This window comes from Dreissena polymorpha, chromosome 11 (assembly GCF_020536995.1).
Source record: "Dreissena polymorpha isolate Duluth1 chromosome 11, UMN_Dpol_1.0, whole genome shotgun sequence".
Classification (NCBI taxonomy): domain Eukaryota; kingdom Metazoa; phylum Mollusca; class Bivalvia; order Myida; family Dreissenidae; genus Dreissena; species Dreissena polymorpha.
In genome coordinates this window covers 19,348,514-19,368,239 of record NC_068365.1, presented here as the reverse complement: position 1 = coordinate 19,368,239, position 19,726 = coordinate 19,348,514, and the positions used below count along the sequence as shown (strand labels likewise).

Here is a 19,726-nt window from a genome sequence, read left to right as displayed (position 1 = left end):
AAAAACTGGGCTCAGTCCATGTGTGTAAATTGTCTGGAAAAACTGGGCTCAGTCCATGTGTGTAAATTGTCTGGAAAAACTGGGCTCAGTCCATGTGTGTAAATTGTCTGGAAAAACTGGGCTCAGTCCATGTGTGTAAATTGTCGTCACAGACTACTCTTTCTGCCTAAACTGGATTTTTGCTAAGAAAAGACTTCTTTAACCCTTTGCATGCTAGGAAATTTGTCGTCTGCTAAAATGTTGTCTGCTAAATTTCTAAAATTAGCATTTTCTTTGATTTTTTTCAAAGAATACTATCAGAATAGCAAACAGTTTGGATCCTGATGAGACGCCACGTTCTGTGGCGTCTCATCTGGATCCAAACTGTTTGCAAAGGCCTTCAAAATCCGGTTCCAGCGCTCAAAGGGTTAAAGGAAAAATACCATAAAAGCTAAAGATGTTGGCCCAGATTAGCCTGTGTTGACTGCACAGGCAAATCAAGGACCACACTTTTACACTCATGCATTAAGCACAGTTATCCCTCAATGAAGCTTATTTTCCAAACTTTGATACTAGGTTTATAGGTTGAAGCAGTTAAAGTATTTATATTATTATTAATAACAGTTTCACTGAGTACTGCTCTGTGTAGTGCAATATTGATTGTGGTATTTGTTGTGTTGTAAAATTCCACGATATTTGTTCCCATGAAGTTGAATCCCAGGTATGGAATTACTTTCAATACATCCCTTTAAGCATCAGCTTACTTTTATAATATTTAAATGGGCCGTGCTCTGTGAATAGGGGGTTTAATGCATGTGCATAAAGTGTCATCCCAGATTAGCCTTTGCCGTCCGCACAGGCTAATCAGGGACGACCCTTTTCGCTTTTATGATATTTTTTATTTTAAAAAAGTATCTTCTTAGCAAAAATCTAGTTAAGGCAGAAAGTGTCGTCCCAGATTAGCCTGCGTAGATTGCACAGGCTAATGTGTGATGACACTTGAAGCACATGCATTAAACCCTATTTTCAAAGAGCAGGGCTCAAATCATTTTGTGTTGAAATAATATTCCAGGAAATGTATAATGTGATAGAAACAAATGTGTGATATGTGAACATGATACTATCTCATACTAGTACATCATGCTTGAGTTGATAGTTTTGATAGATTAAATTTGCAGATAACTGTTAAGCCTGTAAAGCTGTGGTCATTAATTTCTGTTTTAGCTCTTAATATTTAATGTTAGGCTCCCCAACAAGAGCATGCTTGGGTAGTAAAAGGGGGGGGGGGGGAAGCGTTGACATTGTCACATGCTGTTACAAGCCTTGTTCATTGTTCCACTACTGCATAAATAACACTTAATACTGCCCTGAAAGCCTTATACATGTATGCATCTGTTAGGAATATAGCCTAAATACACACATAATGTTTTAAATGTTACTTACAGATTATGGCAAAGGTATGATTTCCACCACACTGGTCTCGTGAATTATAAGGACTTCTTGAGTCGCCTTGGAGTCACTGTACAGAATAGGGGCCGCAGTCAGCCAGAGGGGTCGGTAGCAGGTAAGGGGCATAAGGGGTCCTTTTTTATTATTTCATTGTTGGTAATTCGGGGTAAGGCTTTGGTGATAAGGGGTCAATATTTCATTTCATCAGTGGTCATTAGGGGTCAAACTTTTAACTTCATTAAGGGTCATTAATAGTAAAACTTGTATTAATGTCTATGTCATAACTTTGCCGTTTGGTGATGTATTTTAAAATACCTTTGCAAAATAAATGTAAACCATCACATGACAGGGCTTTAGATAAAAAGCGTATTTGCGTTATTACGCAATTAAAATAACCAAAAACGTAATTAAATTCAACATGAAGCGTACAAAAACCCAAATACAAATTTAATAACGTAATTCCTGAAAATAAACCTTGCGTCATGAAACGCAATTCTTACGAACACTTGCTTATTTTTTTAGACAGGTTATTTTCCGTACAAAAATGTACCGGATAGTTTATATGCCGTCCTATGAAGAAAAGAAGGAAGGCAGTCTTTCCAGAGGTTATCAATCTTTGGGGTATTATTGTAATTATTCGTCTACCCATCCGAGTTCTACTTTGATTTTCAATGTATTCAACTCAAAATGACCCGAAAACGGGGTGCATTGCTTTGAACAGCTATAACTTCATCAATTGTACAGCGATGTTCACGAACTCGGTCTTATTCAACACAAAAATGATTAAACATTGATCAGAAATTCAATTATTTTTTGTTGTTATATACAGGTATGTTTTTGAATTCCATTTGTATAAATAATATAGTAACCTTAGTAGTTTTTTTATTATATTATATGCCATTCCCTAAATTACACAATTGAGTTAAAAAACTGGGGGTGAAAAACCCAATTAAGCTCAAAAGTAGGGGGTGAAATTTTTTGCTAAAACTCTATTGAATTTACAAAAACCCTATTGTTGTCAAAACAGGGGGTTATTAACCCATATACCCCAAAAGTTATCTATAGCCCTGACATGAGTTGCGTTCTGAGAAAACTAGGCATAATGCATATGCGTAAAATGTCGTCCCAGATTAGCCTGTGCAGTCCTCACAGGCTAATCAGGGACAACACTTCGCTTTTATGGTATTTTTAGTTTCAAGGAAGTCCCTCCTTACCGAAAATCTTGTTAAGCGGAAAGTGTTGTCCCTGATTAGCCTGTCTTGATTGCACAGGCTAATCTGGGTTGACACTTTACCCACATGCACTCAGCCCAGTTTTCTCAGAACAAGGCTCACATGAATGCATGATTCATGTAACTCCCGTCATCCTACCGTAAAAGTCAAGGTCACATTTAGCAGTCAAAAGTCAAATTTGGCAAGAAAACAAAAAAAGTCCTGTCACAGCCATATCTGTATCTGTGTAGTCTTCACCGCCAAAGATGGCGAACCCCAGTGGTTGCTGGGAGTACAAGTCCGATGTATAAATAACACACCTTCACCACACTAGTTCCTATATACATGGTTTTCACAAGTATATCACAAAGTACATATATATACACATCACAGTCATTGCACAGTTTTCACAGGTATATCGTAACGTACACATATACGCACACGGGTTATTACAGACATTTGGGACATATCTGGACCACATGTTATTTTATTTTTTATTTTTTTCACACGTACATCACAGGGTTCGTATATACACACATCAGTCATTACAAACACTGAACAAGTATCTAGACCGCATGCCATGCAACCAAGAAGTCCTCAGTTTCCAGACAGTTCTTTATAAAGTCTATATCTTGTAGTATGTAAGTGGAAGAATAGTCTTCGTATATGAAATTCTAACATGCACGTTTTGTCTCTATATGAAGGATTGTTTGGGACTATGATTGACCAGTCAATGAGGGTTTGGGCTAGTAGAGCAGGGGAGGTAACTTGTTTAGTGAGATCCATAACTCTGCCATATATTGTTGTAGTTTCTAACTAGTTTGATGCAAACATAAAGTATCATATGACAATGTGAGTTTTGCCCAATGGTAAAATTTATTCAGAACATTTTTGTCGTTTTGATACATTAAACATTGATTAATTGAGTTTGTAAACAGGATGCCCTAAATTAAAAGCAGGTCTTATTTTGTAAAGATTCTTATAAAGGCTATGGCGAAATCTGTAAAACATGTATTATAACGTAAGAAGCAGCCCGATTTGCTGAGAAAATTAATGTAGCTGGAATGAACATTAGATTTTACTGAATCCTCATAAAACTTGCTCTTGTTCTATCAACTCCTTAAATGAGTGGCCTAGTGCGTTATGACCCTCTTGTCTTATAATTGAGCAGCTTTCTGGTAAAACCAGACTTAATGCATGTTCGTAAAGTGTTGTTCATGATTGACCTGTGCACTACACACAGGCTAATCAGGGACGACACTTTCTGATTTTTTGGTATTTTCTGTTCAAAGGAAGCCTCTTCTTAGCAAAAGGTGGGAAGTCACAGTGTTATCCCTGATTAGCCCTGCAATTTGCACAGGCTTATCTGGGACAACACTTAATACACATTCAATAAGCCCTGCTTTTTCAGAGTTTTAGTCAATATCTTAAGCGAATTTTTGTGGGTTTCCAGCGCTGAACTGGCAACAGAATACGCCCCACCCTCACCTGCGTAGCTACAAGCAGAAACAGGAGGATGAGCAGATGTTACAGACCATGTCCTTCAGAGAGATAGAGATCGAGTTCCGAAAAAGGGTAGGGGAAAATAGTTCACAGTAGCATTTTACATGTTGGTGATTATTTATCATTTCTTTTTCAACATCATTTGCCCATGAGTATGTTTAGGGAGAAATTGAATACGGGGCTCATATTCACAAACCAATTTTTAGACATAAGTTTTATAAACAAAAGGATATCAATTTTTTATTTAAAACAATATATTTATGGTATAAGCAACGTTTGAAGTCTATATATATTCAAATGCTAAACATATTTTGTTATGTTTCAAGTCAATTTTTCATTTTTAAGTCTAAGAATGCATTGTTGCATACATGCCCAAGGCTCGAATAAAAAAAACGCCTTAGGTGAATCTTAACTTAAGTTGTAATTTCAAATTACATTTTCAGTAAGAAATCCTGTTCCAAAATGATAAATTATTATTCATTTTAACCATATTTACTTGTTGAAAACATGCTAATATAATATAAAATCACCTCAATATTAAATAGCTAGATTTTCTTTATTACAGGAATTTCTTTTAGTTTTATCTTAGGTTCTTTGTGGAAAATATACCCAGGGTCCCTTGCCTGTGCAGACTGCACTGGCTATACTGGGACTATACTTTTGTTTGGCACATGCATAATGCCTGATTTTTCCAAAGCGCACCTCAAATATTTTTAATTGAAGGCAAACTTATATAAAGGGACCTTTTCACGTTTTGGTATAATTGACCAAATTAAAAAGAATTGTTTCGGATTCGCAAATTTTCGTTGTAGTTAAGATATTTGTGAGGAAACAGTAACAATGAACATGTACCATGCTCTAAAATATCCATTATATGCATCTTTTGACGATTTTAAAACCTGAAAATTATAAAGCGTTGCAACGCGGAACGATTGAATAATTTGGAGAGTTCTGTTGTTGTCGTTATATTTTGTGACACTACGAGGAATGGTTATATTAAGTATAAAATACATCATTCATTGAATGAGCACGGATGGCCGAGAGGTCTAAGTATCAGACTTTTACTCCAGGGGTCAGTGGTTCGAGCCCAGTGGAGGATTACTTTTTTTTCTTTCTTTAATTTTATTTATGTTGTTTACTGGAGCTTTTTAAATCCAATGTTTACATTTATCAATATGAAGCATTTAATGACAAACTTCAATAGATGCCAAAATCTATGAAAAGGTCCCTTTAATATCAAAGCTATTAAATTTGGATGGAATATAGAAATTGTTATTTTTTCATAAAAATGTTCCATATGTAAGAAACCTTTGATAGAATTTTTACACACAAGGTTATTGATATATCTCAATAACTTTCAGATGCGTGAGAATTATGTGATCCTGAAGAAGGCGTTTATGAGTTTTGACACCCAACTGGATGGCTTTATCTCCATTGAGGATTTGCTGTCGGTCCTGACTCAGTTCACGCTGCCCATGTCAAGGCAGCTCTTCTCACAACTTATGGAAAAGTAGGTCAATTGAAGTGTTGCTTTGATTTCAAAATATTGTTTATTATTTCAATATGTGCTGTTACCTTTTGTTTAGTATTGGTATATACTAGTAAAAGTTTAGTGACTAAACAGTGATAATTGTCTATAATTGTCACTGTTTCAGTTCAGGGCAACTAACTTTTGCTGGTTCCTGAAAAAATACACAGATGGACTCAACATTTGAGATATGAGGTCATCATTTTGATGTCGATTAGTTGTTATTTAGTTTTGCCCTCTAAAATTAAAACAATTGATGGAAAAGGGAAAAATAAAATGAAATAATGTTTAATAGATTATCCATTCTTTATGCTCTCTTGGTAATTAATACTTCCTACAGGTGCAAGCTTCAGGACATGTGAATGACAAGAATAAGAAACAATATAAAATACCAGTAATTTACTTAAAAAACAACAACAACAAAACAACCACAAGAGTACAGGATCCTCAAATATGAGCATTAATGATTTTAATCGAAAACTTAATCTCGTATACTAGTATGTAAACAATAGAACTCAAAGCTCAACAGTTACTATCATTCTTATTGGTCCATTTCTTGAGTTGAGAAAAGAGTGAGACTAATCATAGACATTATTGAAGCCTTGCTCTGAGAAAAGTGGGCTAAATGCATGTGCAGATAATATTTTCCACTTTTATGATGTTTTTGTTTTAAGGAAGTTTCTTTGAACAAATTCTTTTTTAGGAGGAAAGTGTTCACCCTGAAAGCCTGTGCAAACTGCACATGCTAATCTCGAATGACATTACACATGTATTACGCCCAGTTTTACCAGATCAATGTACTTTTTCTCTTCACACAGGTGTGGTGTAAAGGCCACAGGTCGTGTGGACTGGGAGAACCTGCTGGAGAAGTTCCAGGATCCAGTAACTGTGGGAAACGGTCAAACCATCCCAATTCGACCCAATCACAAGTAAGAAAAATCATATACCAGTCAAACCATCCCAATATGACCCAATCACAATTAAGAAACATCTGATATCAGTCAAACCATCCCTATACAACCTAATCACAAGTAAGAATCAGCATATACCAGTCAAACCAATATGACCCAATCACAAGTAAGAAATATCTGATATCTGTCAAACCATCCCAATACAACTCAATCACAAGTAAGAAACATTTTATACCAGTCAAACCAATATGATCCAATCACAAGTAAGAAACATCTGATATCTATCAAACCATCCTAATACAACCCAATCACAAGTACAAACGGTCAAACCAACCAAATATTACCCAATCACAAGTAAGCAACATCTTATACCAGCCAAACCATCCCAATATGACCCAATCACAAGAAAGAAACATCTGATATCAGTCAAACCATCATATTATGACCCAATCACAAGTAACATTTTATACCAGTCAAACCATCCCAATATGACCCAATCACAAGAAAGAAACATCTGATATCAGTCAAACCATCCCAATATGACCCAATCACAAGTAAGAACGGTCAAACCACCCAAATACGACAAATTCTGAAGTAAGAAACATCTGATATCAGTCAAACAATCCTAATACTACCCAATCACAAGTATAAACGGTCAAACTACCCAAATGCGACCATTCACAAGTAAGAAACATCTGATATCAGTCAAACAATCCCAATGCGACCCAAACACAATTTAGAACAGTAAAACTTTTCCATTATGACCCAATCACAAGGAAGAAACATCTGATTACAGACATCTGTTTATTTCAAGTGTCCCATAATTTTCAGACTTACACAAATTAAATTGCAAATGTATGTACTTAAGTGACATTTTTTTCTTAACACTACCCCAAATCGACCAGTAGATATTTGTCAATTACAGACTGAATAAATAAAAGCACATGGTTGCATATTGGAAAGGACTAGTTCACAGATTCAGGCATCTTTTTGAAATTGGGCATTACATGGTTGTATTGATGGATTTAAGACATTTTAGCAAAGAAGCTTAAGTAGGATAATATGAACATAATTTATAAAAGAAGAGAGAACCCTGGGTCTTTCAAATAGATCACTTGTCAATTTGTAAACACTATGATATAATTCTTTACATAAACAAACATATGTTGTCACAAAATTAAACCAAATCAAAAGACACTGTTACAATGTCACATCTATTTATATATTTAAATTGTAATTCTTTATTATCTGATCAATTTCTGGAAATAATAGTTATTTTTCCCACTGGTGTTTTGTGTTCCTTGATTTTGTTAAATCTGTGACCAAAAGATGGAAAAATATTATTTTGTCAATCTCTGAAAAAAGTGGTTTTGAAGCAATTAACTTCTGGTCTTTAGTCACTTAATCTTGGACAAACATGAAGCATGTATGCTCGATGGCTAATATGCCATTAAGCAACTTTTAAAATTACCTTATTTACATTAAATTTTGAATGTTGAGAAAAGAAAAGAAATAAATGGTGTAACACAAATATTGATTTATTATTATAGGTTTTTCCCAATCAAGGAGGGCATAACTACGGTTGAAGTGGACGACATCTGGAAACTGCTGTACAAGCACGTACACTCCAACTATGGCTCCATCAAACAGGCTTTCCTGCAAATGGATGTTGTAAGAGTCAATATTCTGCCTACATTAGACTTATACCAGAATTCGCTACATTTTTGAAGATCCCATTTATCTAGGGATGAAACCAAGCTCAGCTGATTTAAAATATTTTCAAAATCTCATTCCATATAAAAAATATCCAAATGAATACATGTATACTAGTAGCACATAAATGAGCCTCATTTTAATAAAACTTGACCTAATGCATGTGCATAAAGTCTCATCCCTGATTAGCCTGGGAAAACTTGGCCTAATGCATGTGCATAAAGTCTCATCCCAGATTAGCCTGGGAAAACTTGGCCTAATGCAGGTGCATACAGTCTCATCCCAGATTAGCCTGGGAAAACTTGGCCTAATACATGTGTGTAAAGTCTCATCCCAGATTAGCCTGGGAAAACTTGGCCTTATGCATGTGTGTCAAGTCTCATCCCAGATTAGCCTGGGAAAACTTGGCCTTATGCCTGTGGATAAAGTCTCATCCCAGATTAGCCTGGGAAAACTTGGCCTAATACATGTGTGTAAAGTCTCATCCCAGATTAGCCTGGGAAAACTTGGCCTTATTCATGTGTGTAAAGTCTCATCCCAGATTAGCCTGGGAAAACTTGGCCTTATGCCTGTGGATAAAGTCTCATCCAAGATTAGCCTGGGAAAACTTGGCCTAATGCATGTGTGTAAAGTCTCATCCCGGATTAGCCTGAGAAAACTTGGCCTAATGCATGTGCATAAAGTCTCATCCGGGATTAGCCTGGGAAAACTTGGCCTAATGCATGTGTGTAAAGTCTCATCCCGGATTAGCCTGAGAAAACTTGACCTAATGCATGTGCATAAAGTCTCATCCCGGATTAGCCTGGGAAAACTTGGCCTAATTCATGTGCATAAAGTCTCATCCCATATTAGCCTGGAAAAACTTGATCTAATGCCTGTGCGTAAAGTTCCATCCCAAATTAGCCTGGGAAAACTTGGCCTAATGCATGTGCGTAAAGTTTCATCCCAGATAAGCCTTGGAAAACTTGGCCTAATGCATGTGCGTAAAGTCTCATCCCAGAAGTTTTTATTTACAAGAAATCTCTTATCAACAAAAATCCTGTTTTTGTGTTAGTGTTGTACCTCATCAGCCTTTGCGGACTGCGCAGTCTAATGTAGGACAACACTTTACACACATGAATTGAGCCCAATTTTCCCAGAATACGTCTTAAATGGTGTCAGCATTGTTTTAATGACAGAAAAACACTGAAGTGAGTATAAGTTTATACTACGTATTTTCTCTTGGGATTTAAGACGCTTTATGTACAAGAGGAAGAACTAGTAGAGAAAAAATACAATAAAGACAGCTTATGAGGGACAGAAGCTTTAAAAAAAATATAGTGCCAATATCGCTGTGTTTAACCCTTCACACTTAGAAGCAAAGTGAAAATGGCTATTTACACACAGCATAAAACCAGAACAGCCTGCAAGTAACTCGCAGTCTGTTCATGTTTTATGCTGTTTGCTGCATGCTCATCAGTAACTAAGGGTTGAAAATGAAGTCTTAAAAACTTGAAACTAGTAAGAAAGGTCTTAAATTAAATATAACTTTCTAAAAGACTATAAATGCGTCAAAATATGTATCTAAGTGGTAAAGGGTTAATTTCTATTGGTCGATTTTGGGAAGTGTTAAGAAAACAATGCTACTTAAGTATGCATTAAATATTATGTGATGCAAATCTTATCTCCTCAGAACCACAAAGGTCGTGTGTCCCGTGCGGAGTTGCGAAGCCTTCTTGAAAAGTTCAACATCCGCCTGCAGGAGGATCGATTCAAGCAGTTGATGGAGCGCATCGATCCCCATCACTCTAACAACATCTCGTACCAGAAGTTTCTGGATCTGTTTGAGGAGACTGATGGACCAGTCAGTATACTGTGCTTTTATATTCTTCCATTTGGGAATGGGGGCAGCGGTATTTGGATTGGGAACAATCACGTTGTTTTAACAAATGTTGGGAGATTTTGCTTTTTTTACTTACAAAAATTTAAAAGTTTACAAGAAAATTATTGTTATTATTTTTACCAAGGTTCAATTTTTTTAGCTGGATAGAAACATTAACTAAATGTTTTGATAAATATAGACAATTTTTATGATTATATGTGTGTGTGAAAATATTCAATTTGCAATATTTGGCAGTCATTTTTGAGAAATTATTAATTCTTTTTAAGATTTTGAATGGGTCCAAAATTTCACCAAAAAACACTGTTGATGTTTATACCCCCCTTCCTCCCAGTGAAGTAGAGAGGGATATTCTATAAACACAATTGATGTGTGTGACATGTGAAGTAAGCCCCACTGTTTTGGGTTGATGGAATATTAATGATTATCATGCTCAAACAATAAAGGATGGGGGATGTACTGGACAATGCTGAAACATTTTATGTCTGTCAATGGCCAACATAAATTGTTAAACAAAATAAATTGATTTGTCTTGCATTGATTGTAAGTTGTTCATTTGCGATTTTTAATAATCGACATGTACTTTAACAATTGCAATAGTTTTCGACTCCGGATTATGTTTCTATAAGATGTTTGGTATAACTTGCTCCTTAATTCATAACATGCAACATTGGGGAGTATACCTCCCAAAACTGGTACGAGCCCAAAATTTCTTTTGGCCATTAAGGTATTCTGTTGGCAATCTATAATTAGGGAGATAGTGACACTTGTATAATTATAACACTTTGGTTTTGTACATTTGGTAGAGCAATTGTTGTGTACACATTTCAATTTATTTGACCAATGCAATGGTAATATTTTGCCTAACGAATAGGTCAACATTGGAGGTAATTATCTGTTGTCATTCCTTCACTGTGTTACCCAAGTTGGGCATTAAACATTGCTGGCACATTTGCATGAAATGATTTATAATTCATTGTTATTATTACATGTTTGGCAAATTTCATAAAAACAATCTCGCAAAAATTACTTCGGCTGCAATTTATAGCTTGCAAACATTTATCTGATAAGACCATTATGCATGAATAATACTGTTAAGTTTCATGTATAAGGTTTTGTACTTGAATCAAGTGAAGTTGAACTAAGCATAAAATGTATGCCTTTGCCATTTTTTAAATGGTGAAACACTTGCACAAACAAATACTTACAAATATAGGAAACAATTAATTCTTTTAGCTGAAAAATTCAACTAGTATCAGGTTGATGTAGGTGAGCCATTACTATAGCCTTTTCTGATGAGCAGGTATTGAGCGGCTCCAGGGTACAACTTCATGGTTTTATTAACCAGGTTTTCCGAAGGAAAAAACTGGTTATTAGATTGGCGAATGCGGGCGGGCTGGCTGGCGGGCTGGCTGGCTGGCGGGCTGGCGGAATAAGCTTGTCCGGGCCATAACTATGTCGTTCATTGTCAGATTTTAAAATCATTTGGCACATTTGTTCACCATCATTGGACGGTGTGTCGCGCGAAATAATTACGTCGATATCTCCAAGGTCAAGGTCACACTTTGAGTTCAAAGGTCAAAAATGGCCATAAATGAGCTTGTCCGAGCCATAACTATGTCGTTCATCGTCAGATTTTAAAATCATTTGGCACATTTGTTCACCATCATTGGACGGTGTGTCGCGCGAAATAATTACGTCGATATCTCCAAGGTCAAGGTCACACTTTGAGTTCAAAGGTCAAAAATGGCCATAAATGAGCTTGTCCTGGCCATAACTATGTCATTCATTGTGAGATTTTAAAATCATTTGGCACATTTGTTCACCATCATGGGACGGTGTGTCCCACGAAAGAATCACGTCAATATCTCCAATGTCAAGGTCGCCACGACTAAAAATAGATTTAAAAAAAAAAAAAAACTTACAAAGGGGGTTAATTTTTTTTGGTCATTTCAAAAGTTCAGTTTGAGTTTTCTCCCTTTATCAGATTTTTTTTTCACAATGAAAACCTGGTTTTGTGACAATTTTGTCCCTTGTTTTCTATAAATCAGAAAAACTGCAAATTGACTTGAAACAATAAAAACATTTCTTTTAAATATATAATAGAGCAAATGGAATGTTAGTACATGTGTTGTTGCATGCTACTGTTATATATGTTGAATTGTAAATGCAAACACCTTTTAGAGCTTAAATGTTTTTGACACAAAAAATAAGAAACGATAACAGATATGTCTTTAAATTTTGCTTATTTGGTAAAATAAATAAATGCATTACAGAAAATTATGCATTTGTGATTAAAATTGGTAGTTTATAGTGCTCATTTTAGCCATACAGTATTTACCATTTATATTCAGAAGTTCAGATTTGTTCCTATTAGTGCAACATTTTTACCATATTGGGCATTTGCAATGGGTCAGTCAACAGAACTTTATTTGATCAACAAGATGGCTGTATATTTCACTGCTAATGTTTGTTGTAACCTTTTCAGGAGGGTCACAAGTGGTTGAACTCTGTACACCGAGTGAATGAGCACACCAAACCTGCCATCATGGCCTGGGAAACAGTAAGTCTTCCACACACAACTGTTCATGATTTAAAAATTGATGGAATGGAAGGAATGTTAGCAAGACATGATATCTCACAAATTTTGTCTTCTTCAAATCACTGAACTGGCAGAATAAAACAAAGCTGTATCAAGGTTAATTATATTTGAACAACATGGCATACTTACACCATGCACTAACGGGTACTTATGGAATTGTACAGTTGGAAAATAAAGTGAGTTTTGATCATAACAAATATATATTAACCAAGCTTTTGGAAGGCCTGGCTTAATGCATGTGCTTAAAGAGTTGTCTCAGATTAGCCTGTGCTGTCAGTCTGCACAGGCTAATCAGAAATGATATCTTTGGTCTAGATCTGCTTTTTGTTAAGAAGTGACTTTCTTACAATGAAAAATTCCATAAAAGTGGAAAGTGTAGTTCCTCATTAGCGGACTCCACACGCTAATCTGGGACCACACTTTACGCACATGCATATATTGTACACAGATTGAAGAGATTCTGAAGGAGAAGATCACAGAGTACTGGAAGAACGTGTCCAGTGCCCTTCTGGACTACGACTTCAAACACGACAGTCACATCAGCCACAAGAACCTGAAAAAGGTCCTCGATAACTACGTACTGCCTGTGTCAGAGGAACATCTACAGAGGTATGTAGGGGTTGCATTCAGACTCGGGGGTGCTGTTTATTCACTATTCACTCAAATAAATAACAACATTTTCCTACTTCTAAAAAGCATTAGTACAAATGTTCTGAACTTCCAACCCTTCTTTCCAAAATTATAAGTTATCCATCTTTTTATAATAACTTGTGTAGGCGTTTGGTGATTCTTATGCTGTATCATTTTACTGGCATATGGAGGAGGGGTAGCTCCCTTTATACATCGTGAAAATTGAGCAACAAATACTGCCATCTTTTTACACAAATAAATGTCTAGTAACAAACATGTATCAATGAAAGAAGTATGCATTGTCAGATTCAGTTTGTCTCCTAAGCGACTTTTTCTCAGATTTTTGGTTTACAAAAAGATATCATTGTCGCAAACTTGTATCTCAGTTTTCTTAGTATACAGATGAAACTTTACAGGAGTGTTGTTTATAGTGTGTAAAATGTGCATGATATTATTTTAGTGCATATTAGGCTTTTCTAGCAGAGTTTATGCTCCTGATGGCAATTGATGTTATAAAGCAATGCAAAGCTTTTTGTCATTGTGTGTGAATGTGAAGAACATGTACACAGATTTAAGATTTATTTTACTACTATTCAAGTTTTGCACCTCCTTGAAAGGAGCCATACTAATACATGTATTCAAGTTTTGCACCTCCTTGAAAGGAGCCATACTAATACATGTATTCAAGTTTTGCACCTCCTTGAAAGGAGCCATACTAATACATGTATTCAAGTTTTGCACCTCCTTGAAAGGAGCCATACTAATACATGTATTCAAGTTTTGCACCTCCTTGAAAGGAGCCATACTAATACATGTATTCAAGTTGTGCACCTCCTTGAAAGGAGCCATACTAATACATGTATTCAAGTTTTGCACCTCCTTGAAAGGAGCCATACTAATTAAAAACTTGTAGATGTTTCATCTTAATATAATGGAAGATTTCATCAACTGTTGTTTATAGTTTTTAATAAATTGTATCCTTTTGTATTTAATGAGTACTGCAGAGACATTATCAGGAAATAGATTCTTGTTAATATTCTGTTGGTCTTTAATAAAAAGACTGAAGGGCATGGTATAAATGAATAAATTCATAAACATTATAAAAATGTGTTCTTAATGGATGGTTATATTAATTAGACTCTAATACAGAATTATTGGCCTATGATCTTACCGCAATGTTCTGTTAATCTTTTATGAAATGGACTTTCTTACAGCAGGATTGGCTGATGTTTTGACCACAATATTCTGTTGGTCTGTTGTCAAATGGACTTTCTTACAGCATTATGGGTCACTGTACCAAACGCACACCAAAAATAAACGTTGAAATGGTGACGTTTTTATCAGCAGTGTTTAGAGAAAATATGGCTTAATTCATTGTAAACAAAATGTTTTGAATGAATGGTTATATTAACTGTACTGTATTACAGCATGATTGGTCGCTGTACGGACCGCACGGAGACTCATGTGAACTACGTGGAATTCCTGGAGAAACTGCAGGTGGACGTGAGACCAGGGGACTTGCAGGGGCTGAGCACGCAGATCTTTGAGGGCAGCCATGAGAGGGAGAGGAGGAGACAGGACGATCTCTCATATAGGTAATGCATGTGTGTAAAGTGTTGTCCAATCAATCAGGGACAACAAGTTCCATCTTAACTGGATTTTCGGGACTTCCTTTAACTGAACAAAACCATAAAAGCTAAAAGTTTTGTTCCCCATTAGCCTGTGCAGCTAGAGTGAAATTATCACATCTAACCATATCAATTAAGCTAGAGTGACATGATACGATCTTACCAATTCACTCTAGCTAGAGTGAAATAATAAAATCTAACCATATTAATCAAGATAGAGTGAAATGATAAAATCTTACCAAATCACTCATGCTCAAGCTATCTTACCATATCTCTGATGCAGCAGTGAACTGATCGAGGCACAGTTGCTCAAAAAGTCCAGTTAAGATAACAGAATTTAATTTTTGGCTCAAGTTTATTATGTGACAATTGTTTAGACTTAAATATATATGTTAATTATAAACAAATTTGTATTCTTAATTAGTTTTCATATATTTGCTTATAATATTGCTTTTAAAATCAATGCTCTGAAGGTCTGAAGTTAACAGTTTGTTAACTTAACTGGCCATAATTTTTTTTTTCAACCTGGCCCAGGTTATCATACATTTCTTCTGCAGGCACTCCAAGATCACTGGTATAGCCTACAATCGCACCAGCGAGATGACAGCAGAGGAAGTGGTCACGCGCCTCAAGGATCGCATCTCTCAGCACAGCCAGGAATTCAGACACGCCTTCCTAGCATACGATCGAAGGGGGAAGGGAACAGTGTCTAAAAAAAGCTTGCGTGAGGTAGGTATTTGATGTTTTATGTATTTTCATGGTCTTGAGTTACATTTATTGCTCCAGATTCATTTCCTACTGAAAATTAAATGTAGCATTTGAAAAAGGGGATACATGTATATTGGTCAGTATTGACACTTTTGACACTTTCGGCCTAGATTGGAGTTTTGTATAGAAAAGACATCTTTTAAAGGACAAATTTCATTACAGCGGAAAGTGTCGTCCCTGATTAGCCTAAATCTGGGATGACACTTTGCACACATGTTATAAACTCAGTTTTCCTATGAAGCCGCTGAATCTGTAAAAATCGACTGCCCATCATTTAACCTTAATTGTTTCCTTCAGGTTCTCCTCTCATTTGGCTTCGGAATGACTGATGAGCAGTTCAACATCCTTGTATCGAAACTCAACTTCAACGAGCGCGGTCAAATGCAGTACACGGATTTCATCGCCAATTTCCATGATCACCGCTTAGGGGGGCCGGGAGAGGACATTGTTCGCTCGGGTAATCATCGCGTGAACCCCATACGTGGTGACCAGTTTGGAATGACCATTGAGGAGGTGGAGAAGAAGCTGGCCAGTAAGCTGAGGGAAAATTTTGCTGTGAGTTTTCTGTAGCTGTGCATTTAATAGATGATGTAAAACGTTAAACAAATAAGAATAAATATATTTGGACCGTGCTCTGTGAAAAAGGGGTTTAATGCATGTGCGTAAAGTGCCGTCCCAGATTAGCCTGTTCAGTCCACATAGGTTAATCAGGGAGGATACTTTCAGCTTTTAGGATATTTTTTGTTTAAAGACAGTCTTTTCTTAGCAAAACTCAAGTTTAGGTGGAAAGTGTCGTCCCTGATTAGCCTGTGCAGACTGCACATGCATTAAATCCCCTTTTCACAGTGCATGGCCCATTTTTAATCTTTATAAACTTGTGATACACTTGACAGTTAAAGAAAAGTTTGTTGACAACTGAATTTATCCAGTATGTTTAAAGTTGTTTAATTATGTTTCCTTATGGTATGCTCTACTTTTAGTATGGTATTTTTATTAGCATATTATTTGATTTTTGTTTAACATTTAGATATCTTAAGGAATTGCAATAGTTTTACATTTTGGTCACAACAATATTATTAGATGCCCTACCTATACAATGTAAACTGAAATAAATGTACTTTTATTTTAATATTGTGCCCACAGTGTCCAGTTTTTTATAAGGATTAGTTGATGCTTTTCTATTCATTCTTCGTTAAGCAAACATATTTTACAACATACTCATTCTATTTTTTGTTAAACATTTAAAAAGTGGCAGCATTAAGCTGTCTATTCCTTTCTTAAATTGACAAATGTTGTTTTATTCTGCCCTTTTTGCTTGGGTCTAACAAAATAAAAATGGAATTGATTTTTTTCTCCAATTTTTGGGGACAAAAATCAGTAAGGCAATTATAAATTTGTTGTGGCCTTATAGTATGTAAGTGATCTATATAATTGAGTGTCATTTCCTTAGAAAATTATTTGTACTAATGCAGTCATTTTTATGTCCTTGCTTTTTTCAGAATCTTCGTAGTGCTTTTTACAAATTCGACGAAAAACATACTGGGCAGTTAACGAAGGACAGTTTTAGACGGTTGTTAGACTCGTTTATGTGTATTATGACCGATGAGCAATTTGAAGAACTCTGCAATAAACATGGGATAACCAAGCATACTCGCATAACCTATCCTGATTTCTTGGACCGGTTCGAGATACGAGATAAGCCTGAGGGACATAAGTGGTTAAATTCTGTTCATAGGTGAGTACTTTTTACCACTCCAAATTGATGCCCTGTATTTCTAAGAATTAATATCAGCTATTCATTGTGTGCTAAAAATAAGAATTTCAAAGTTTAAGGTTTTTCTGAGCTTGGGGCTTTGTAATTTGAGTACCTGTTACCAAAGGGTCATACTATTATTCTGAATTTCTAGTTCATTGTTCATTTTCAGGTGTGGTTTCTGCTGTTAAGACAAATATGTATAATTTCTTTTATTCGCTTAAAATATTTATTCTTAAGATATATTTATTTAGCTGTGATGTATAACCCCAATAATTTCCTGTATAAGATTATTGAAGCAGTTTTGATTAATTGCAGGTTCAACCAGACGCAACCCACCCCAGAGCTTTCTGCCGAAGATGCGTTTGATCTTATCAAGCAAAAGGCTCACCAGCAATTCAAAGACCTTTCACAGGTATTTTGAATGTATAGATTGGATGTAAAGTTGTAATACATTCAAGTCCATTGTGAGGAAGATTCATAGTTTAAGGCTTGAATTGAATAATGGCTATAAGCTGCATCATGCGAAAATGGGTCATATGCTACCTGCGGCCAGCTTAGCCTCAGACCAGTCTGCACAATAGCTCAGTCTGGTTTTGAATAACCATTTAATCTGTCAAACAAAGTTTTTTGTTTTTGATGCAGACAGTTTAACTTCTTTTCAGACTGCGCAGATATGCAGGCTGGTCTGGAGCTATGCTGGCCTCAAAATGCATGAAACCCATTTTCGCCTGATATGGCTCATTTTGTTTCTGCCTTGAAATTGAGAGGTCTTAAGTTTGATAACTCTGGGAGTGTTTGGATGATCTTCTTAACCCTTTGCATGCTGGGTAATTTGTCGTCTGCTTAAATGTTGTCTGCTGAATTTCTAAAATTAGCATTTTCTTAGATTTTTTTCAAAGAATACTATCAGAATAGCAAACAGTTTGGATCCTGATGAGACGCCACGTTTTGTGGCCTCTCATCTGGGTCCAAACTGTTTGCAAAGGCCTTCAAAATTCGGTTCCAGCACTGAAAGAGTTAAAAGAAACAGACATGATGTACTAGTTCTACCAAAGAAATAGACTTGAAAGTGTCTCAATTAGACTTTGGCTTTCAACAAAATAAAGTATATACACATAGCTAGAAACTAATAGGTGTAGATGCAAAGTTGTTTTCTGAAAATTTAGTTATCCACACAAAGTTTATGGGGCCATGGGTTCATGGGCCCATATTTGATATCCCTGCAGTTTATTGGAAATTATTGTAAACTATTTTATCATCGCTTGTCAAATGCAGGCATTCATTAAGATGGGAACGAAGGCAAATGGTGTGCTGAAGAGAAGAGATCTACGACAGTTGCTTCTCACGTTTGTTATGCCTGTGAATGATGAACAGTTTGCTAGACTATGGAAAATGTAAGTGTAAAGATGCTGTTTTGAATTGGTTAATTAAGCTATTCTTCTTGATTTGTGGTCATTCATGCATTTGTATAATACTCATTTCAATTTAAAATCTTATTTTAATTATCAACAAACATTTAAAGCTTAAATTAACTAATTTATAAACTCTGTAATCTGCTTTAAAAGTGTTTTAGAAACATCTTTGGGCTCAAGTCTCCAAAAATAATTAAACAGCTATGAAAAAACGGGGCTTATTAAATGTGCATGAATTGCTGTCCCAGATTAGCGTGTGCAATCAGCAAAAGCTAATAAAAACTCACTTTGTACATAGATACCACTTTTTATGTAGACAGGATTTTCGTTTGCAAGAGATTTCATTTAAATAAAAAATCCCTATAAACTGATAGTGTTGCCACTGATAAGCATTACAGATTTCACAGGCTAATCTTGGACGATACTTTACAGAATGCTTTAAGCCTGGTTTTCCAAAAGACAGGCTTTAATGTATAGTTATTTGTTGTGTATGGTTAATAGTTTAGTAAATTGAATAATGTTGAATTAAGAGATTTGAATGTGAACTTTGCTGTTGGTTTTTCTGACAGTATTAAGGTATGTTTTAGTGTATATTAACCTCTCATCCAGAGCTCCAGATAAGGATTTAGTCTAAAGGGTATTTTACCCCCTGATATTATTGTTAAAGGGTACTTTACTCCGTTGTTTCAGCCATAAAGAGTATTTAGGAATATTGAGGGGAATTTTCCATTTCTATAGAAAACTGACATAGTACATA

At 35.7% G+C, this 19,726-nt stretch overlaps 1 protein-coding gene and 1 long non-coding RNA gene across 2 annotated transcripts in view; both read left to right on the top strand.

Annotated features, from left to right (window-relative positions):
• The window catches only part of LOC127850357 (EF-hand calcium-binding domain-containing protein 6-like), a 52,634-nt gene that overhangs the window by 16,217 nt on the left and 16,691 nt on the right, over positions 1-19,726 (top strand). The window contains exons 8-21 of the mRNA XM_052383333.1: positions 1,425-1,543; positions 4,093-4,214; positions 5,504-5,652; positions 6,489-6,599; positions 8,132-8,252; positions 9,967-10,137; positions 12,662-12,736; positions 13,224-13,384; positions 14,833-15,000; positions 15,591-15,762; positions 16,099-16,356; positions 17,301-17,536; positions 17,873-17,969; positions 18,833-18,951. Coding sequence (XP_052239293.1) covers positions 1,425-1,543; positions 4,093-4,214; positions 5,504-5,652; positions 6,489-6,599; positions 8,132-8,252; positions 9,967-10,137; positions 12,662-12,736; positions 13,224-13,384; positions 14,833-15,000; positions 15,591-15,762; positions 16,099-16,356; positions 17,301-17,536; positions 17,873-17,969; positions 18,833-18,951 — 2,079 coding nt within the window. The remainder of the gene's footprint in view (positions 1-1,424; positions 1,544-4,092; positions 4,215-5,503; positions 5,653-6,488; positions 6,600-8,131; positions 8,253-9,966; positions 10,138-12,661; positions 12,737-13,223; positions 13,385-14,832; positions 15,001-15,590; positions 15,763-16,098; positions 16,357-17,300; positions 17,537-17,872; positions 17,970-18,832; positions 18,952-19,726) is intronic.
• LOC127850358 (uncharacterized) lies at positions 11,023-12,131 on the top strand. The gene is made up of 2 exons (XR_008035231.1): positions 11,023-11,750; positions 11,913-12,131. It is a non-coding gene; the product is annotated as an uncharacterized LOC127850358 (long non-coding RNA).